The following is a 22,920-nucleotide window of genomic DNA, read 5'->3' as shown; positions in this document are numbered from 1 at the left end:
AAAATAAAAGTGTTAGAAACATTTTTAAAAAACTATATAAGCTAAGCAACAGTCAGTTTGAACAGAGTTAGTTTAATACGATGAACTTTTTAATTAGTATTTTGTATCATAATAATTTTATTAAGAAAAATGCACACCTGTGTGCAGTTCTTTTGGTATTGGGGTACCCAAGACCTCACACATGCTAGGCAGCTGCTCCGCCTCTGAGCAGTACACTCAACTCTGCAAGGGAGATTAGTAGTTTTAGCCTAAAATAGGTGAGCTGTCCCCAAATACCATATCCTTGGGGAAGCTTTTGCGAGGGCCCACAGATGGGGCCAGGCCCGCCTGTCACCCTCTCGTAAGCTCTCAGGCCATCATTCACCATTTTTAGTGGGACTCATGATCCTCAACCCAAGAGCCAGGGAGCCAGACATCGATCGAGTGAGGCCGTTTGGAGCCAGGAGCCAGTGTCACTTCCCTCGGAACGAGCCTGGCTCCTGCAGCTCTAGGAGCCAGTGTGTAACGCAGGAGGGGGGAGAGCATGCAGACCCGCCAGCCACTACCGGGAGTGGAAGTGAGTGAGTTCCTGGAGGGCGGTGTGGATGCTACTGGAAAGGTGTCAGTCCATCCACAGCGGACTGGCCATTAAAGATTGAGTAGGCACTTGTTAGGCTGGAGGAGGGGGCTCATGGAGGTGTGGGGGAACGTGTCCAGATAGCAGCATTGAGTCATCTCAGAGGTTCGAGGTGGTGGGGAGGGGAGGTGAGCACAGCCCTCACTGGGGACCCTACGGGATGCTGGAGCTGTTGGATCTGTCCCAGGAGGCGGCTAGCATCACTCCCTCTCAGCACAAGTAGAGGCAGGGTTTCCAGTGGCCTCTGCAACAAGCCAGGGCACCCAGCTGCTCAGTGGCTTGCCTACTGTGCCATCCCCAGAGTCTGGGCAGGTGTGTGGTGCTGCAGAGCACTGGAGGTCCGCAGCCTGGTGCCCACAGCATACTTGCCCTGGGGTGTACACCGGTTTATTTCCCTTCCCACCGTCCCATGGAGGAGCCTTACTTACCCTCCGGACGCCGTGCTCAGCACTGGCCACACATTCTAGCCAGCACTGCCCCCCCCCCCCGGCCTCTCTAGCCCCTGTGCACTGGGGCTGACTGCATCCTATGTGCCCAGCGTGGCATAGGAAGGCTGCCGGCTGCACTTTGGCAGCTGAAGCAGATGTGGAGAGCAGCTGAGACCAGGGTCTGGAGCCCTTCCCTTCCCACTGAAAATCAGATAGCAGAGGCTCTGCTGAGAAGGCCTCACGAGGCCACTTGACCCCTCTGCCTTCTCCCTGCTCAGCCACATGCATGCTCCCTGTGACTGCCCACCAGACCACCTGACAACTGATAGGCAAGGAATGACAATGGCTGCGCCGACATCTCAGTGCCAAGTCAATCGGTCCACTTTCCACTCCCCAAATAAGACAAGGATCAGCATTCACTGACCAGGGGAAGGAGTTATGACCTGCAATGGGCCAGCCTGCACCGCTGGGCTGAGTGGCCTCTTGGCGCCCTCTAGTGGCCACAGACATATCTTGCAGGGTCAGTTTTCTGGGCTGGGTACAAGTGGGGAAGGGGGTTCAATCTTCTTTGTGCCTGAAACAGACAAAGTTGGCAGTGAGGTCCAGCTGCTTAACAGACTGGACATCCACTGGCCACCTTGAGGCCCATGTGGACACTCTGGGAGGGTATCCATGTAGCACCCCAAGTCTCAGGCTCAAAGGAGAAATCATTTTGCTAAGACATGGCATCAGTTTCAGACTGGGCCTGTAGCTTTCCTCAAATCACCCCATTCTCAGACATGAACTCAGGTCCCTCTCATTCCAAACCCCAGGCACCTGCTGTGGGTCACACCTTCCTCCCAATCATCCCCCCACAGCCCACAACAGAAGCGTCAGGTAGTGGTGGTGTTTATTAAACCAGAAGTCTTCTGCCTACTGGAGCAGTGGGAAGGGTGGGAAAAGGGACACTGTAGGTGGAAGACGGCATCTAATTCCAAAGTCCCAATGGGTAGGACAGGAACCACAGGAGGCCATGGAGTGCTGAGGTCCCCCGAGCCAGCCATGCCACACATTCAGATAGCCAGGGGGAGATTATGAGGTGGCAGCGAGGTTAGGTGTGAACATGCCTGTGGCCTCCTTTCACAGCAGATCAAACGCTTCCAGCCCCAGGCCACAAGTGAGGCCAAAAGCCAGCCGGAATGCCCCTTCATTTCCCACTAGGGTCATAAACTCGTGCCAAGAAGATCATGGAGGGCATGGAGTTCTCATAGAGCATGAACAGAAAGGACTTGTTCATCTTGATGATTTCCGGATTCTCCATGGGCAGCGTCTGGGCTCCAGTGCCGGCAGACCCCTCGGTGCCCTTCTCGTCCAGCTTCAGCTCAGCCTTGTGTATGGCCTGTGGGAACCGAGAGACGGTCAGTGCCTTTCCAGCCTCTCAGAGACTGTGGTGAACCAGAGGCAAGAGGGCCAGAGTGGGAGGCGACTGGGCCACACAGTTACCCAGGGCAGCTGGAAGAAGATGGCGCCAGGGGAAAGCCAAAGACATAGGGGAGATGGGATGAGTGTTAGCTATCCTTGCCATGAAGTTCATGGAGTTTGAGCTCAACTGGGCATATGGTAGAGAGGGAGTCAGAGTCCAGATGAGCTGTTGGACATGACCAGCCCAGGCTCACCCCAGTGGCATCCTCACTGGTGACCAGGTGATTGACAGTGGGAAGCAGAGTGGACGGTGAGATACGAGCCCAATCCTGTTAGAATTGCAGCTGTCAACACCCTGACTACAGAAAAGAGATGAGTCAGTCACTGAGGAGCCACAAGAAGTGGGGAGCTGGAACTGAGCCTCTGGGGGAGATGGAGGCAGGAAAACTCAAAGTAGGAAATCCCATGCACCATGTTTCTTCCCTTGCAAACTGGGAAGTAAAGCTAAAACAAAGCTTCACCAACAATCCTGTTTCTTGGCTAGGTTGGCAACCTGGGTCCCTCCCCCCAGATTAGCTTGGCACAGGGAGGGTCATGCCACAGAGCCAATGCCTGCCTCCCATCTTCTCTTCCTCTGTGGACACCACCCCTCCACTGCCTCTGCCTCTGAAATCTCTCTCTTCCACTCCCTTCACACCCAAAACTAGGTTCCTTGATAACATATAGGCTATCTAGTTAAATTTTAGTTCAAGATGAGTAATGAGTACATTTAAGTATGAAGATGTGTCGTGTAACATTTATGCTAAGAATCATTAATCATTATGTATTTGAAGTTCACATTTAGCCATGTGCCTTATGTTTTATCTGCTAGATGTGATGCCTGTGCCCACATAGGCCTCTCTTCCCACCCCAGGCAGACAGGTGCTCACCGTTGCCGATGGCCTTAGGACTTTTGCTTGCCTATCTCTGTATTGGGTAGCATTTGCCCTCTTCCTCCTCAGAAGCCTGTGAGGTATTTGAAAGTCTGGGTGGGATCCAGAGCAGTTCTGGGCCTGGCACATGTTCTAGAAGTTGGTCAGTAGCTGTTCAACTGAATCAATTTCCGATATAGTACCAAATATGTAATACTTCCAATTTTCAAGACTGGGAACAGAGGCTGGGGGTGGGCCACTGTGGGCTGGTCAGGGCTAGTCGAGGCTCACCCCTGACCTGGAGGACAGCTGTAACTGAGGCTCTGGCCAGGGCTGTGTGAGGAGCAGGGACCCCGCCAGGCTTACCTCGCCCACTTTCAAACTGCGATGAGAAGAGATCCTGCTGAGGTCGCCATGTTCCTCAAAGACCTTGCTGATGCCGAGGCCAGACAGAACCTTCTTCAAGTTGTGGGCACCAGAGATGTGGAGTCGGGGCAGGTGCACATCTACCACCCTGGGGAGTCGAAGGGGACACAGTGAACAGAAGGATCCCAGGGCAGGGTGGTGAAGGAGCTCTTTGTCCTTCCAGAACCAAGACTCACAGATCTCCCTCTACCCACAGAATGAGGTGGGCCCCTGAAGCCTGGGAGATATGCAAACACATGAACCACGCCCGGGCTTCCTGTTCAGCCCGCATTATGCTCGTGATCAAAGTCCAGGCTGCACCATACCCTGAGCTAATGTGAGTCCCAGCAGGCTTGATGCTAGAGACAGCGGGGCCCAAGCTTGGAGCCAGGCAGGCCTGAGCTCAAGCCCACTCTGCCTCAAGAAGCCCACAAATGGATCAAAGGACCTTAGCCCTTTGGGCACATGTGTGAAAAGGGGGGTGCTAGTTACCTTGCTCATGACCTGGAGCCCTTCTCTACCTTAGTTCCCATGTCCCCCAGCCTTACTTAGCCTCATGACTTAAAATCCCGCCTATAGTCCTGACAGTTCCCAAATCTACCTCCTCACTCATTCATTCCTTCAACCAGTCAGTCAGTATTAAGTGCCTGCTGTATGCCACATGAACAGCTCAGGGAGAGCCCCCTGCTGGTGACCTTGGAAACGCACAGTGAGATCACAAGAAGGAAAACACAAGTTTGGCATCCGCAGGAGTGCTGGTGATAGCCCAGAGAGAAAAAGGCAGTGCAGCCGGAATGCTAGGTGAAGCAGAGCGGACGAGCTCTGGAGGCGGCAAGGGAACCAGGCAAGCCCGGCTTCCCTCCCTGAAGCCATGGGAAGCCCCAGCCAGGCTTTGAGCAGAGTGGCACGGTCTTAATTAGAATTTGAAGCATTGCTCTGCCCACTCTGCTCAGAACATATGAGTGATGGGCATGGGGGGAAAGGACTGACATTGGGAGACCGACCATCTCGCAGTTTGTATGGAAGCCAATAAAATGGTGGGAAGAGGCTGAGTCCAAATGAGGTTTAAAGTGAGGCTGACGGGCCTCCTCATGCCCTGTGGGAGGGGTTGGAAAGAAACAGTGATCAAGAATAACCCAACACGTTTAGCTTGAGCCAATGCAGGGCCCGCTCCAGAGGCTCCTCAGGGAGGCCAGGCGTCCCTTCCAGACACACAAGCACAAGATCTCACCAGGTGTCCAGGGGAGATCCTGGATAAGCCATCAGAAAAGGGACTCTGGGGCTTTAGGATCTGGGGACAGAAATGTGGGCACTGTGGCAGACATGATATTGAAAGTGCTGTGCCCAGAACATTCACCGGGGTTAAACCCTGACAGGAAAGAAAGAGCCTGAGGCACTCAACTCCGAGAGACGGAGGAGAGAGAGAAGCAAAGGGAGACAAGAGCAAGAGAAGTGGGCTGGATTGTATCAGGCAAGAACATTCCAGAAGCAGGAAGTGATGGCTGGTTAATAGGGAAAGAGCTACGGAAGACGGGCCCTACACTGTGCAGCATAGCACCCTTGGCCGTAGAGAGGAGGGTGAGATCTCCTGCTCAAGTGGATTTGAGGAGGAGGAGGTAGAAGGCAGGGCAGGGAGTGGAGGTGACTCTTCAAAACTCTTGGAAAAGGGGCCAGAGAAATGGAACAGGAGTGGAGGCTGAGAGGCAGCTTTATTCTGGGAACAGTTAGAGCATCCGGGGTTTCCTATGGGTGAGCACAGGGGGCCAGTGCTGCCTTTTCAGAGGGCAGACGCTTGCAAAGTACTTGGGGCAGAGAAGCCACCCCTGTGAGCTGTCATCCCCAACCCCTAAGATAACGTGTGATGGGGGAAGGAATGCTCGTTCTATCTGGTGGAGATGACTCAGTGGAGAGCAACAATGTTGGGGGACGTCAGAAAGCAAGGAGTGGAGCTCGTGATATTCCCGAGTTGGGGAAGGACGCGGGGTCAGTGTACAAGTGTGGTGACTGACTTTAGCTCTGGACAGGGAGGGGGCAGAAAGCTGCCACCAGCAGATGAACGGGCGAAGCAAAGGTAGCAGCTGCACAGTGGGTTCCACTAGCCCTGAAGGGGAATAGGGTGATGTCATAGCAGGAGAATGGATCCAGTGGAAGAGAATGGGAAGCAAAACGCAGCCAGACTCAGACAGGAAAACAGTGCATGTTTTCTCTCCCCACTGGGGTCATACAGATGGGCCGTGATCATTGCTGGCCATTTCCTGGCCACAAGAGGCTGAAGGACAGATCTCTGCTGTTCGGGGAGGATCCCCACCCATGGCCATGCCGTAGGGGCTGCAGCCTTCAGGCTGGAGATGCTAGGAGCACGATCAAGGGGGCGGGAGAACAGTCCAGGGGAGAGAGGAGGTGATCTGAAGTGACTTCAAGAGCTGGTGGCACTTGCATTTCCCCAGAAGCCATGTCCTGAGCCCCAGTGAGGAGCTTTGGATCTGATAAGCCCAAATCTCATCAAGGCTGGGGCTGGCCTGCAGCGAGTCTCTGGGAACCCGATCCACATGTGGGCAGAGCGTAGACCCGTCCTTCAGCCAGAGAGAAGGCGGCAGTGCACTGGTAGCCGTGGCCTGATGGTGGTCACAGCACCAGGCTGCAGAGATTCCCGGAGAAAGATCCAGGTAGTTCTGATCGCCAGCATCAGAACCAAACCCCAGGGCCCCACAGGAAATCGTACAAAAGGATGTGGAGAGGGAGGACTGGGAGCCTACTGTGGAATCTGAAACCATTGTCATTTGAATCTAAAGGAAATGTGATCGTCTCTGGAAGGCTCTGGAAAGCAGAACTCTGGGTGAAGCAAGGGCGCAGAGCCAGGGATCCTCTCCAGCTCTGCAGAGCATGGGCGAAAAGCCCAGAAAAGAACCTGGCTATGCATGAAGGACGGGAGGCGTGAAGAGAGTGGGAGGAAAGAGGAAAAACAATGAGTTCTACCTCTTTGAGAGTAAGCTCTTCCATTTGGCAAAGATGTGCACCTGCAAGCCCTGCTCCAGCAGCTGCAGCTTGCCGTCATCGGGGAGGATGAAGGTGGCCGTGATGTTGTCTTTGTACGGCATCTCCAGGATGGTGCAGGCGAGCTTTTTGTCATACGCCATGTCATACATGCCCCCGTGGAACATCATGGGGACCTTCACAGGTTTCTTCCCTTCCACAAAAAAATCCTCCTGTTTGGTTTCTTTTGGATCGAATTCATATTTCCACCTGGCTTAGGATTGAAGGACGACAACACGACGTGAGTGTCCACAGGGAATGGAGATGACCAGAACCAAGTAATTTTACTCTGTCACACTTGCATCATGGAAGGACTCTAGACATCCCCACACTCTTTCGGACCTGGAAGGCTTCTGTGAGATGGGTTCAAGCTCATATATCAGTTTCCTAAGAAATCAAGGCTAGAGCTTCCTGCATTTATACTAGAGGGGCAGCCGACTGCCTACTCTAAGGCCAGGTGCCCTTGAGGTCCAGAAAACCAGTAGATTGTGGCCTAACAGTGGGGACTGGCTTGCAGTTAATGGAGCATGAATGAAAATGCTGGATTCAATATTCTCTGCCAGCCCTGAAGCTGCTATCTTATGTGGTAGATACTGCCTTTGAGAGCTTGCTGAAAGGCAGGGAACACCCAAAACTGGAGTGTGGATCCCTCCTTCTTTTGGGGGGTATGTAGTATGTGGGTTGTATGTGTACCCCATTACCCTGTATGCACATGTGTGGAGGCTAGAGGAAGATGCCTGGTGTCCTCTATGGCTTTTCCCACATCATTTACATGAAGTGGACTCTCACTGGCCCTGGAACCTGCACACTTTGTACTTAGACTGGCTGACCAGTAAGTCTCAACAACCCAGCCAACTCCTTGCGGGGGTTACAGATATGTGGGGCCATCCACAGCTTTTTTTTTTAAATTTTTCTTTTTTATTTGAGAGCGACAGACAGAGAGAAAGACAGATAGAGGGAGAGAGAGAGAATGGGCACGCCAGGGCCTCCAGCCTCTGCAAACGAACTCCAGACGCGTGATCCCCCTTGTGCATCTGGCTAATGTGGGACCTAGGGAACCGAGTCTTGAACCGGGGTCCTTAGGCTTCACAGGCAAGCACTTAGCCACTAAGCCATCTCTTCAGCCCCACCCACGCTTTTTATGTGTGCTGGGAATGAGACTCAGCTGCCAGCCTCACCGTGTGTGTATGTGTGTGTGTGTGTGTGTGTGTGTGTGTGTGTGTGTGTGTGTGTAAGTATATGAGTGTCAGCAGGCTCTCAAGGGTATCCTGGTGCACATGCACATGTGTGCCTGGGTATGTGGAGACCAGAAGTCAATGTCTCCATACCAACATGCCCCAAGCCTTACCTCGAAAGAAAATGTAGTTGGCCAGAATCATCACAGTGCCCGGGTCTATATTCCTGATGAGGTTGCGGATTCTCCCCTGGGTTTTCTGGCTGATATAGCTGTTGATCTGCCTCTGGGTGTCATCCAGGCTTTTGAAGTTGGTCAGCACCGTGTCCGCGTTATACACACTTTTGGCCTGCCTCAGGAATCTCGTCCTGGGCTTCAGCTTCTCGTCGATGAACAGCGTGTTGCCCAGTTCCAGCTGCAGGTCCTGTGTCTTCTTGTTGAGCCTGCGGAGGAGGTAATGGAAGGCCAGGTGCAGGTCCCTGTCCGACATGTCTTGGAAGTCGAAGCCCTTCTTGATCTCGGCCAGTGTGGCGTTCTGGGCACCCAGGCACAGCATGGAAAAGGCGGTGGAGATGCTCAGAGGGGAGAAGAAGATGTTTTTCCCGGGGTTGTGGGCAGCCAGCTTCTGGAACAGCTTGAAGCCAAAGTTCAAGTTGTGCTGAGCCAGCACCCAGGCCATCTCTTTGTTTCTCCAATCTTGGCTGTGGTTTGGGGTCTTCTGGTTCCTTGGAGGGGCCTTGGCCTGCTGGAGACCTTTCACAGCAAGGAGGCCTGCCAAAAACAGGCCCAGGCCTAGGGTAGGGTTCATTGTCCTCAGAGATGGTCCTGTTGAGCAGTAGATGTGACGTTAGCAGGAAAAAGAACAAAAGGACGCCACTGCTCCCACTTCACCCACAAGGACAGGCTGGCCCAGTGGAAGAAGAAAGACAGAGATGGACACAGACGGCACACTGTGCTTTCTGAGCCAGTGAACATCCACGACAGCCTCTCATCTCCGTCATCATTCCGGGGACCAGAACTGTCCCCATGTCCTAAATGAAAGACCCGCATGTAGAGCACCAGCCTTGCTGTTCGTTTATTGATAATTTTCATACATGTGCATAGTATATTTTAATCATGATCCCCGCCATTATCTTCTTTTGCCCCCTTCCACGGAGCCCTATCTTCTTCTCAACTCGTCCCCCTACTTTAATGTCTTCTCTTCTGCACGGGTGTGTGTGTGTGCATGTGTGCATGTGTGCATGTGCATGTGTGTATGTGTGTGTATGTGTGTATATGTATTTGGGGGGGTGTGAGCGGGTGGGGGTGTGCATGTGTCCTACTGAGTTTGGTTATGACTGCGTACAAGCGTGGGAGGGGCGTATTTACCAGAAATACGCAACTTACCACTGAAGGAGAAGTTCCCCGCTCCCTGCCCCCAGCACCCATTAACTGCAATCGAGTGGAGAGTAGTAGTGATGTCCTCGAAGGAACTGGGACAGTGCCATCATAAGGGATAAGGTTCCTCTTCCTTTGGGATGGCAGTGTCTGTCCCTTAGTGCCTCAGTTCCTTTAATGACCTTCTACCTTCCACTTCACTTCCCACAACAGGGATGTCCCACAGTGTCGCACGTGAAACCAGAACACATGGTCACAGTACTTCATCCCTTTGCCACGCTAATAAATGACAGTGTGACCCAAGTCAGGTCAGTGACTGACTGAGAACACACTTAAAAGAACAGAGTCATCTCGACATCTGGCTGAGGGGTAACAGCATAGCTCCGATGCGGAATGCAGCCACGACTCCCGCAGGTGCACAGTGAGACGGGAGACGGAGCTAGACAGCGAGAGATGGGTAGTCACATTGGAGTCTCTGGATCAACCCTTACCTGACACCCACCCATGTCCATTTCTCCAAATCGTGACCAATAGATTTCAATTTCAGGGTTCATTGGTCTGAGCAGAGTTTTTTTCCTTATTAATTTTCAGAAATCAAGCTCTTTGTAGGAGATCACATGGCCTATAAGGGATGAACGGCTTCCGTAGAAGAACCCCAATCTTGGGACAACCTCCTTCCCTACACCCTTTCCTGGGAAGGGAAGGGAGAGGGTCAATGGAGAAAACAGGCCAAGTCTGCCCGGCTCTCAGACTGCTGCTCCTACCACCAGCCTCTCCGCTGTGGCATCTCCCAGTGGCACTGTGAGCTTTTAGAGGATGGGGCTCCTTTTGATCTCTAACCTTCAGACTTCAGAGAGCCGCACAGAGCTTGGCATCCCAAAATGTTTGCTGGTCTCCCTAATGGAGCCGTTGCTTTCGATGGTTTTCATGCTAAGTTCCAGGTGCAACAAGGTAAACCTCTGTGGACCTCTGTCACACCTCTGTGTTTTCCCTGTAACTTCCCTCTTCCTCCATCTGTAGTCTATGGGAAATGGTGAAGGCTCCTGGCAGGAAGTCTGTCTTTGGTTGTGTGGATTGGGCTTCCTACGATGGAGCTGAAAACTTGGAGGCCTGGAGGTGGGATTCAGGGCAGTTTGTATTCTGAGACCTGTCCTGAGTCAAGCCTGAGGGGAAGTGAGGGGACCAGAGAGGGAAAGAACAGAGGAAAGACATCACCCCAGGTGTCATCCACCCTTGCTCTGGCCCCAAGACAAGGATTTAGAGGGCTTCTGCTCCTTCGACAGAAGCAGACAGTGGGTGACTGCCATCTGCCCACAGGATGGAGGATAAGGCATGTAATTTTGTTGGACCATGAGCTCCTATTAGCCAGAAGCAGCACTTTTCTGGCTCTGAAAAGGGCCCTGTGACCCTCACAGCCTCAATGGCCATCAACAGGGTCTACTAAGGCTAAGTCCCAGATCCTTCCAGTTGACCAAATGAACGAATGAATGAATGAATGCCAGGGTAGCCAGGCCTGTGACTAGAAGTCCCCCAGCTCCACGTGCTTTCTGTGCAGAAGGTATGGTGGACGGAGCCTTTGCCATAGCAGAGAGGTCTCCAAGAGGTGGCACAGCTTTAGAAAATTCCAGTAAGCAGGCCGGGTGTTGTGGCGCACGCCTTTAATCCCAGCTCTTGGGAGGCAGAGGTAGGAGGATCGACATGGGTTCGAGGCCACCCTGAGACTACATAGTGAATTCCAGGTCAGCCTGAGCTTGAACAAGACCCTACCTTGAAAAAACAACAACAGCAAAAAAAAAATCCAGTAAGCACTACCTGTTATGGTTGAACCTGGAATGCCCCCACAGGCTCATGTTTTGAGTGCTTGATCCCAAGCTGGTGGCCCAGTTTGGGGAGGAGAGGAAACCTTAGGGACTGGTGACTAACTGGCAGATACAGGTCACTAGGGGAGGGCTTTTATGCCCACTTCTAGATCTGGCCTAGCTCTCTGTTTCCTGATCTACCAGGATCTGAAGGGACCCTGCCACATGATTCCACAGCCACCATCTCCTCCATGCCTTTCGGGCCATGATGGGCTGGAGCTGCGAGGCAGAATACATCTTTCCTCCCTTGTCAGTTTTGCACGGTAATGAGAAAACCAACGCAGCACCTGCATCCATCCTTGCTGTAGTATCCCGCCTCTCAGTGGGAGTCCACATGCCTCAGTGACCATGTTTCTTTCCCCAGCTTCAAGGGAGAATCCGACTGGAATATTCTTTTAAAAAAATTATTTATTTGGCAGAGAGAGGTGGGGGTAGGGGAGAGAATGGGCACACCAGGGCCTCCAGCTGCTGCCAACAAATGCCAGATGCATGCACCACCTTGTGTAGCAGGCTTACATGGGCCTTGGGGAATCGAACCTGGGTCCTTTGGCTTTTCAGGCCAGCTCTTTAACCGCTAAGCCATCCCACCAGCCCCTGACTGGAATATTAGTAACTCCCCTACTATGATTGATTCAGGAGACAGACCCAATCCAATGAGGGAAAGCTTAGACTTCGGTGGTCCAAGGAGACTGAACCTCAGAGCTGTTAGTTGGCATGTTTTGCTGATGAAATCGCTCAGCCTTAGACGTCTGGGAAGGAGAGTGTACGGCAGGAACTGACCCTCCACGGGTCCCCAGAGGACAGGGACGGTGAAGGCAGGTACAGAGGATATGTGTCGAGAGCGGGGGGCACAGTGCCTTCCCTACAACCCTCACTGTCAGTGAGATGCAAGGGCAGGCACTTGAGTCAGACCGTTCTGACACATGTGACGTCTGCAAAGCAAACAGGGGCTGCACGCTCCAGCCTCGTGCCTTCACAGCTGCCCGCACTTCTGGAAAACCCTTCCCCCACCTGAGCCTAGGATTTCTCTACGTATCTTGCCATCCTATAACTATGTTATGGTGATGATTAAAAATAAGCAGGGCAGCCGGGCGTGGTGGCACACGTCTTTAATCCCAGCACTCAGGAGGCAGAGGTAGGAGGATCACCATGAGTTCAACACCACCCTGAGTGAATTCCAGGTCAGCCTGAGCTAGAGTGAGACTCTACCTCGATAAACTAAAAATAAAATAAAAATAAAATTAAGTAGGGCATAGTGGCACACACCTTGCATCACAGCACTTGGGAGGCAGAATTTGAGGCCACCCTGAGACTACATAGTGAATTCTAGGTCAGCCTGGGCTATAGCGGGACCCTGCCTCAAAAAAAAAAAAAAAAAAAAAGCGGGTGATAAACATGGGCTCTGTACACTGTGCAGAAATAGATTGCAGGGGAGACATGACAGAATCCTGAAGGATGCCTCAGATAAACAAAGGAAAATAGGCTGTGGGAAGGTCTTGAACTTGAGACAATGTGGGCTGGACTGTTTACCCAGGCTGCCTGGATTAAAATAGAAATGTCTGTGGCTCAGGGTGGATCACCATGCTGTTTCCCAATGCTGAGGAGTGGAGAAGTTAGGACATGTCACTCAGGCAGCCGACAGAAACTTCTCAATGGAGGACTTGCCAACCTATTGAGATTCAGGGCCACGAGCAAGCTGGCAGGAGCTGTGTGCGAGTCAGGACAGGCAAGGCTGAGCCTGGAGTAAGCAAGGTGGGCAGCTGCCTCACAGTCTCCCCAGGAACACATTCTGCTGCTCTCATGGTGCCCCTGCCCCCAACTGAGCTGTCTTGGAGCTGAGCTCCTGAGGCCTGAACTGCTCTTCAACCTCAGGGAGTTGTCGCAGGGAGGACTGACTGGGAAATCACATCCCTGGATGCTGGACGTCCAGCATCCCCCTCTTAAGTGCATGCCAAGTGGCATGAGGCAAATCCCTTAACCCTTGGGACATCAGCCTCTTCATCTATTAAAGGGGGTAATTTGAGGTCTCTCCGGCCAGATGCCATCGCTGCTGCCCGCCCCTCAGGACCCGGCACATGCTGGCCGCGCCTGGATCAAGGTCACTGCCGTCCCCTGAGGCCACCTGCTCACCACCCGTTTGCCATTTTCCTCCCAAGCAGCCCACACCAGTCCCAGGCTGCGCCGTTTCTGTCTGTCATCATAGGCCCTAAACTGACCCAAATTTGTCAGATGGGTGCGATGCCTGAGTAGGCTATATTTTTGTTTTATTCCAGCAATTAAAATAGCTGAGCAACTGGTTATTTCCCAATAAATTGATAGCTAGCTCTCCTGGGTTGAGCAACTCTGTAGGGTTGGAGTCTGGAATGTGTGGGTATCTGTGTTTATGTCTGTGTATATTTTTGTGTGTGCCTATGAGTACTTTATACCTCTGCATATGTTTGGATATTAACCAAAATACTTCACATAAATAAAACAAAATGGCAAGGAGAAGAGGAAGAAGACAGAAACCTAAGCTCATGGGGAACTTCCAGGCAGGTACAGCTGACATGAGCATTGGCTCTCAGATTATTTGAATCCCACACAATTTGGGAAAATGATCTCTTGTTTCTAGGAATGAATTCATCTCTCGATGACTCAAGAGTCCTCCATTCTGAAGCTACATGTCCCAGTCAGAGGAGAAGGCTCTTAGGCAAGCTACACAGATGGCTTAAGTCCAGCTGTGGTGGGTCCTCACAGGAGGGCTCTAACACTGGCCCATGGGTACTGCTTCCTCCTCCCACAGGAATCAAGCCACAGGGACTCTCACAGGACTTAATAAGGCATCTCTTGGTAGTGCATGCTGATCATCCTAACACTTGGGAGGCTGATGAAGAAAGATTTCAAGTTCAAGGTCAAGCTTTTCTACACAGGGGAAACCTATCTAAGTAAGTAGGTAATGTAAGGAAGTAATCCATCTCTTGGTATCATGGGGGATTGGTTCCAGGACCTCCCCCCCACAAAAAAACCCCACAAAAACCTAGTGATATCATTTCTACACAGACTGCACATATCATCCTGTATACTTTAGATCATCTCTACATTACAGAAAACACTTAATACAGCATAGACGGTATAGAGCCAGTTGTAAGACTAAGCAATACAACAAGAAAAAAGAAAAAAGGAAGTCTGAATGTGTTAAGCATAGATGTATTTTTCCCTGAATATTTTTTTAATCCAAGATTGGTTGAATCTGTGGTTTTGAAGCCTGCAGACACTGATGGCCAACTGTAATATTTGTGGTGTCACAGAGTGCTTTCCTACTTGTCACCTGCAAAACATAAGCAACCAGAACACACCGGCTCCAGGAGATCTACCTGGGATGGCGACTCATCACCCATCACTTTAGAGGGGAGTGTCCCCACACACTCCTCTTACAATACTTAGCGTGCTGTCTCCTTCCTCTGCGATGAAGTGGCTGGTCTGCTAATGTTCCTCAAGCCAATGAGCATCAAACATTTAGGAAGCTTTAGACAATTTCCCACTCAAAATGTCATGAACCCAACAAAGTGAGTTTCAGGCAACTATAGAGTTTCTTGTTCTGTGGGGATACCCCACCACAGCTGCATACACTCGACACCCATCCTTCCCTGCCCCAAGTACCCCAAGCCCTCTGAGGCCCCAACTTTCCTCACATCCTCCCTGGAGCTTCCCACAGAGCCTGCAGCACTTGGATGTACTCAGTGTCTACGTTGAGCCAAGACCTATGTAGGATTCGTCCTAGATATGTGCTTGGTAACCAAAAGATGAAGATCACCGAACCTGGACTTGAAGAGACATCTTGGGTGTGCTGTGGGGTCCACTTGTTTAAATGGACCAGTCTTGTTTAAAGATAAAATAATTCCAGATACTTTTGAGTTAAAGTGTTATTTTTCAAACAAATTTAGAACTAAATGGCAATAAGGCATAATATCCTTTTGCTCCTGCTGGAAATCATAACATTCCATAAAAGAATTCGAGTGCCCATTACAGAAGCATGGGGCACACCCCACTTATTAATTCTCTGTAGATTTTTGCCTTTATCCCTTTAAGAAATGTTTTCTGAGGGCTGAGTGTGGTGACGCATACCTGCCCTCCCAAAAGTTAGGAGGTTGAGGCAGGGGAATAGAGAGTTCTAAGGAAGCCTGGGCTACATGATGAAGAGAGGAGGGAGGAAAGAGCGAGCGAGCTGAGGCCTACAAGCCAGGCACTGAGGCACGAGAGGAATGCCCAGGAAATGTTCACCTGGAGTTGGCACTGCTGCGGTAACTAAGCGGATATGGAGTTCTCACCCCTGAGAAGCAGTACAGACTCCTCCAAACCCTCCTGAACTTTCCAGCTCCTACTTGAGCTGGTTCCCCTCCCCCTCAGAGGCTTCATTCTAGAACGAGGGATACGGGCTCTGGGATAGCTGAGTGGCCATCAGCTTTGGGACCACTTGTGCTATTAAGGAGAAACCAAGGCCAGAGTGGGGAAAGGCAGAGTCCTGGTCCTCTGTGTGAAGGAGTGGGGGACGGTGAGTATGTGGAGCACATCACTGAAGGCAGCTGTATGAAAGTGAGCCAGCCAGGTTGCTTGTTTGCTGTCTCCTTGGACTTGTAGGCTGGTAGACACAGCCTACACCCCAGGGACAGCTGGAGGTACATAGACAGAGCCATACGAGGCTAGCTGGGGGCCTTTTCAGAGGGCTGGTGGGCTCCAGGCGGGAGCTGCCTTGTCTCCCAAGACCTCCCCCTCCCCACCCAAGATTTCCTCTAGAAAAGTCCTGCATGTAGGCACCCATGGAAATGAATAAGCTTTTCACTGCCCACAACTCCAGGGGAGTTGCCCACATTTTAGAAATCCTCTAGAATTTTCTTCTAATGCACTCACACTGTACAGTACCACTGGAAGCCAACTTTATAAGGAGCAGACAAGAAGTTCTAGATCTTTCCAGAGGGAGTTGCATACTCACAGCGCATCCAGAAGTCATCCACCGGGCCAGCCAAATGGACCTTCCCAGCTTGCTTTATTATTTATACCTCCATGGCCTCCTAGAAAGGCAGAGTGTGGCCAATAGAATCAGCTGGCCAAAGGGGCAGGTGATGGACTTCCAGGAGCAGTGGCCACACCACTTCCCAGGGGCTCCTCCTCACAGCTGGAGGCTGCACAGCAGGATATGTGCAGGCCACGCCCACTGGGCAGGGGCTACCCTAACGACATCCACTCATATCTTTTGCAACGTTTCTGTTTCCCAATTGCTGTTTGGGTTTTGGAGGCTGGAAGACTCTCCAAATGAATCCACCTATAGTATTGACATTGAGCAGCCCCCCCAAATCAGCACTGAGAGCAATGAAAGAAGGCGAGAACTAGGCTGGATGGGGTCATTCTTTTACCCTTGGGTTTTCCCTTTGATATTTAAAAATATTTTTTATTCAATTCTCTTTCAAGCACAGACAGAGAAAGAGAGAGGACGTGCACCAAGGCCTCCTGTCACTGCAAACTAACTTCAGATCTCCAGATGCATGCGCCACTCTGTGCATCCAGCTTTTTGTGGGTACTGGGGAATCAAATCTGGGCAGGCAGGCATGATAAGCAAGCAACTTTAACCTCTGAGCCATCTCCCCAGCCCTCTTTTGATATTTTTTATGTTCATTGTTGGCCCTGTTTCTTTAGAATTCATGGAACTCTTTTGGAGGAGAGTCTGAAGAGGGAAGAAGATACATTTGCACATCAATTTCCACTGGAATAATGGAATCCAACATGCCCATCGAAGTTTGCGGTTGCTCAAGACAGTGATGCCCAGTACATGGTTGTTGTGTGAGAGCAGTGAGGCTTGCTGAGTTTTGTGCCCTCCTTTGCTTTCCTATGTACCTCAAATTGTCCTTAGAGAGTGGGTATTATTTGGGAATTTGAAATGAGAGGGCAGGAGAGATCGCTAAGTTGGTAAGGTGCTTGCCTTAAAAGCATGAGGACCCTAGTGGCATGCCTGGAACCCACAGAACAGAAGTCAATGTTTGTGATCCCAATGCAGGGAATTGCAGACCAGTAGATCCCTGGAGCTCATTGGCTAGTTAGTCTAACCCTAACTGGTGAGATACACCCCAGTGAAATGCCATGTCTCCAAAACTAGAGACAAGCACCTGAGGAATGACTCTGGAGGTCGTCCTCTGGTCCCCACATGCACTCCAGTCTAGCCTAACTGGTGGGCTCCAGGCCAACTGAGAGACCCTGTCTCAAGGGAGATGAGTGATTTCATCTGAGGAGCAGCACCTGTTGTCCTCTGGCCTCCACGTGCAATGTGCACATGTGCATGTGCACCTGTATGCCTACGTGTTGCCCACAGATACATGAACACACACAGTTGCTCACACCACACACCTATGTAAAAACGATGAAATAAGATGGAATTCTTAGTTCTACTTTTATCACTTACAGACATTCAAGTGAGTAATGTCGGCATCTTCCAAACTTACTGGTCCTGGAATGGAAGAATGATGGGTCCACTTCTGTTAGGCTAAGGGACAGAAGTGCACTGCAAATGCATTCAGGCATCCCTTTCCCACCTAGGGATGCTTCCCAACGGCTGCTGTGACCACAGTACCCTAAAGGCCCCAGAAGAGGCAAACAAGGTGTCTTCTTCTTTCTTTGGGGTGCTGCTGCTGTGGCAGAGATGTAAGGCTCCTCCCTAAAGCTATGTAGAACAAGTGAGCCAACAAAGTATTTTGAGAGAAAGGCTACTGTGGTTCATGCCCCAGTGTGAATCTGTCATGAACTTATGCAGCTGTGACAAGCCACCAAGGCTGTGAGCAACAGGTGAAAGAAGGTTCTAAGCTCCCAGGTCCAGAAGGAGCCTCAAGCCACCCTCAACTCAGGAATTGAGGCCTGCCTATGTGGATGAGTGAGGTCATGCCCACGTGAGCAGAGAAGACCAAGACCCTTGCCTATGCTGCAGATGTTCTCAAATGGAAGGCCAGGTTATGGCCAGGACTGGTGGCTCCATCCTGGCAGAGGCTATAGAGCTGGAGACGAGAGGTGGACACTGACCCAGAATCCAGGTCTGTGCCTCTGGTTTGGGAGGGCAGAATGCTGTCCCCACTAATGACAGGGTGAGGCCCGTGTGAGACCTAGAGCCACACCCGGCTCCCCTGCCCCAGACACCAGGCTTTCCAGCTAAACTCCCACAGGACACGGTCAGTCAGGGAGACCCACTGAGGAGTGGACGACACGGGGGGATGGCTGAAGTCAGCATTCCTCAGAGACCTCCTCAGGTACGGGGCAGCCCCAGGCAGGCTGCAGGCCAGGTTGAGTCTGAAACTGTGGTGAGCTGGTCATCCTGCCCAGGGAGCTGAGCCTTGCAGGTTGTGTTGTTGGGGAGCAGTGAAGATGGTGGAGGGGGAACCAGCCCCTTCTCAGTCCCATTGGGGGACTGTGGCTCAGACTCAAGGCTGCCCCTAAGCACACCAGCTGGGAAGATGAACAATCCATGGATCTGGGCTCAGTGTCCTTCAAAGACTGGGAAGATGGAGGTGGTACTGCTGAGACTGGTGGGCCAGAGGCACTGTTCTGAGGCCCACAAATGGCCTCATGAATTTTCTCACAGCACAGCTTGTTACCACATTGAGCAAAGAGCTGCCAGGCTCTCCTCTCCTCTGCATTTCTCCCAGCCTCCAAACCTGATGGATTTCACATCATGTTAACACTCCAATAGCCCTTGACCCCAAGAGCTCTGATCTGGTGGCAACATGGAGAATACAGAGTCATGAGCCATGCTTGGTCAGGGCCAAGTAGAGGGACTCTGGGTGGTGAGAGCAGGCAGGGGTGACTGATCTTACCTGGGGTGCTTCCATCTGCTCCCCACTCCAGTGTCGTGGCAGCTGCCTGTACTTGCTCTAAGCTCCTAGGATGGTGTGGCCTCGGATGCCCTCCAGCAGCCCATCACCATCATCTACTGGAACTACGTGTGACAGGCACAGGATCCGGGAGACTGCAGATGGATTGCCTCTGGAAGGGGAGGGGAAGATGGTCAGTAGGACAGTGGGTGACACCCACAACTTACTCGTTGGTGGAAAGGCCTCCACTGAAGATCCAGAAGGAGTGTGTAGGCACAGTGATTGTTGGTGCTGATGTTGTCATAAACCATCATCACTTGCAAGAAACCAGCTTCCCAGAAGAGCCGTGCAGGCAAACTCAAAGAACACAGTCAGGGGCTGCAAAAGAAATCAAGGCCATCCTTGCTGACTTCAATAACTCCCAGATTTTAATTGGCAAAAATATGAATTTGAGTAGCAAGCAGGGCTACTCTCCTGGATTTCCATGAGGATGGTGTAACTCTGTTTAAGGATGGTTTGGAAATGGAAAAGTGTTACCTCATTGAGCAATTACTTTGGACTTATCATCTGTCATCATAACTGGTTGCTGCTTGCTGTCCATAAAATGTCACGACTTGCGGCAGATGCGACTGACGTCATCTTGAGTTCTCATTTTAATGGTGATTTATTTGGAGCAGAGGCAATGTTTTTATTAAAAAAAACTACACTTGTAGGTAGTCTAAAAATAAAGTACATTTAAGAACAATAAATGGGGCTAGAGAGGTGGCTCATCAGTTAGAAGATCTTGCTTGTAAATCCTAATGGCCCAGGTTCAATTCCCTAGGACCCATGTAAGCCAGATGCACAAAGTGGCACATGCGTGTGGAGTTCATTTGCAGTAGGAAGATGCCATGGTGAGCTCTCCCCACCCTCCTTCTTTTTTTGCTGGCAGATAAATAAATAAAAATCTTTAAAAAACAGTTAAAACAATAATAATAACTAAATAATAGATCATCAGTGGTCTTGGAGGAAGTGACTTTGGGCTTCTGAATTGTTAGTTGTCAACCATGGACAACTAACCCAAGAACTGCCATCTCAATCCTGACTGCCCTTGATGTCACCTGAGAGCACTGGCCTTCCTCTTTCTGTACATTCCTTCAGGGGTCTGGATTGGGCTAATATAGGATGACATCCGAGGGATGAATGTCTCCAGAGGCTTAGGAGGATACACATTTAGGGCGGAGAGCTCACTTCTCAGTCAGTTGATCCCTCTTCATGCCCACGAGGATCACTGCAAATGTCTTTAAAACATTACACTAGAAACCAAGCATGGGGCTGGATGGAGAGAGGGTTTAGCAGTTAAGGGCACTTGCTTGCAAAGCTTAACAGCCTGGGCTTGATACCCCAGTTACCCATGTAAGCCAGATGCACAAAGTGATGCACATATCTGGAATTCATTTGCAGCAACTAGAGACCCTGGCATGCCCATTCTCTCTTTCTCTGTATCACTCTGTTTGCAAATAAACAAATAAATAAAATATTAAAAAATAATCAAAGAGTCTTGGAGAGATAGCTTAGCAGTTAAATCACTTGCCTGTGAAGCCTAAGGACCCATGTTCAACTCTCCAGATGCCACCTGAGCCAGACGCACAAAGGTGAGGCAAGTGCAAGGTCAGACATTCCCACTAGGTGGCGTGAGCTTCTGGAGTTCGATTGAGTGGCCGAGGCCCTAGTGTGCCAATTCTCTCTCTCTCATAAAAATGAATAAATGAAAGAAATTAAGCATGGCTGTAAGTCCATGGCACTGGCAAGAGATGTGTGGAAGAGCCCACACCGGAGGAGCTGCTTGCTAGTAGGCCAAGGCGCTATGCAGCTCTGGGTGGGGAAGGCTCGTCCTCTCAAGCCGCTGTGCCTCCGGGTATCCACGTGGAGATGGGTGGGTGTGATTCTACCTCATTTGAATACACAAACCAAAGTAAGAAATCAGAGGCCTGAATGTGAAAATGATCAGATCAACTCACTGGAAACTATGCCAGTCAATACTTTTACCAAAAGCCCCACAATTATCAATCAATTTTCACAATCTTGAGATGGGAAGACTTCTGAGACAGCCCACAGAAAGTGCCTAAAGGGAACTGTATTGACATTAGGGACTTTGCTCATCACAAACCACTTGAGAGAGGTCAGAGGTGAGCTGCCAACTAAGAGAGGGCACATAGAATACATGATGTGACCAAGGTGCCATACTTGATTTCAAATCAATAGGAAAAAGGCAACTTTGAGAACAGGCAAAGGCTCGAAGGCCCTCTGCATGAACAGATGCCCAGAGTCTGTCACTGGGGTTACACAAATTAAGTCACGGTGAGAATCCATCATACACCCACAAAGTTGCTGAAGTTGAAGTGATGGGGCAAGGAGAGCCCTCACAGCGTGTGCAGGGCATGACCTGGCACAAAGGGGAATTGCTTGGCAATAGGCATTCCAACCAGGCCTTTGCTTTGCCTTCTGATCTATGAACTGCACCCCAGGGCACATGCTCAGTAGAAGGGCATATGCTTGTGGGTTCACAAGAACACACACTCCACGGCCTTACGACCCACTACAGGTTCATGTGGTAGCCCCAAGTAGACATGTCTACTAACAAGGTAGGGTTCAGGGAGATCAACCACCATCCCAGGTCACAGCTTACCCTTCCCTGAATGACCCCAGTCTCTTCTGTTGCCCACTGGACCCTTGGTTGACACTTAAAGCAGACAGCCATGGGGCCTGTGATCAAAGAGTCTGATACCACCGAGCGCAGATCATAGAAGAACCAAACAGTACCTCAGAACCTGCCGGTGAGCACTGTGTTGACCAACACGCAGCTTCGTTTTCTGAATGACTGGGAAGCTTAACCAGTAAGCGATTTAAATCAAACGCTTTAAGTGAATAAACCATTGACCTTTTTTTTTTTTTTTAAATGACATTTTACAAACAATCTCTAGGGGCTGGAGAGATGGCTTAACAGTTAAGGTGCTTGCCGGCAAAGTCCAAGGACCCAGGTTCAGGTTAGATTCCCCGGGACCCACATAAGCCAGATGCACAAGCTAGCACATGTGTCTGGAGTTTGTCTGCAGCAGCTGAAGGCCCTGGAGCACCCATTCTCTCTCTACATATATATATCTGCCTCTCTCTCTCTCAAATAAATAAATTAATAATTTTTTTAAATCTCTAGTAAGATCCTGAGTTCCCCTCAAGAAGTGTCAGTACAAAATGTTGAAACTCTGAACAGAAATCTACATGAACAAGAAAAACAGACGAGAAATATTAGTATGCCTTTAAAAAAACTAGGGAGGGTTCTGTAAATAACAACAGAAAAAGCACATCTGAGGTGTAGGCTGTACGTAGCTCAGCGGTAGAGGGTGTGCCCAAAATCCCCCTAAAAGAGAGGGGCTGGGGGCACAGCCTGCCAGCACAGCGCCTGCTTAGCATGTGTGAGGCCCTGGGTTCCGTCCTCAGCGCTAAACACACGTCACATCCTAGACATCACTTCAAAGTCACGCAGCAAAGGTGGGCGAGTTCTATAAACATCACCAGGAGCTGAAGAAAGTATTCCAAAAATAAAGGTTGAAGATGCAGCGAAAAGAACTTGAAGGACCCTTTTCTGATGTCAGAGTGGGAAGGAGCGTCCTGAGGCTGACGCACGGCCCGGCACCCGGAGACACCGAGCTCGTGCGGTGCTCTAAACTATGACCGCGCACAAAGCAAGGGCGAGTGACCAGCCAGAATGTGTGCGCAAGGGGGACTGACGATGTGATTGGCAAGGGTGACTTAGTGCCCATCAGGAGGACCTGGGCTCTCCCTGGTCAGCAACTGAAGAACTGGGCTTCCTGGAGGAGGTGGCTCCTGTCTTCGGAATGAAATCTGAGGGC

The 22,920-nt window shown here is 50.8% G+C and overlaps 1 protein-coding gene and 1 pseudogene across 1 annotated transcript; one reads left to right on the top strand and one right to left on the bottom strand.

The window, feature by feature from the left end:
* Nucleotides 1–2,219: 2,219 nt before the first annotated feature.
* On the bottom strand, nucleotides 2,220–16,200 carry Serpina12 (serpin family A member 12). The gene is made up of 5 exons (XM_004665616.2): nucleotides 16,174–16,200; nucleotides 8,143–8,793; nucleotides 6,738–7,008; nucleotides 3,723–3,870; nucleotides 2,220–2,422 (listed from the first exon to the last, which is right to left on the bottom strand). Exons 2-5 carry the CDS (start codon nucleotides 8,774–8,776, stop codon nucleotides 2,231–2,233), a joined length of 1,245 nt encoding a protein of 414 aa, XP_004665673.1. The 5' UTR covers nucleotides 8,777–8,793; nucleotides 16,174–16,200; the 3' UTR covers nucleotides 2,220–2,230.
* Nucleotides 16,201–19,220: 3,020 nt separating this feature from the next.
* Nucleotides 19,221–19,609, top strand: LOC123462354 (annotated as a pseudogene).
* Nucleotides 19,610–22,920: the final 3,311 nt, after the last annotated feature.

This window comes from Jaculus jaculus, chromosome 7 (assembly GCF_020740685.1).
Source record: "Jaculus jaculus isolate mJacJac1 chromosome 7, mJacJac1.mat.Y.cur, whole genome shotgun sequence".
Lineage (NCBI taxonomy): Eukaryota > Metazoa > Chordata > Mammalia > Rodentia > Dipodidae > Jaculus > Jaculus jaculus.
The sequence above is the reverse complement of the archived record's forward strand: the minus strand, read 5'-3'. Positions and strand labels throughout refer to the sequence as shown.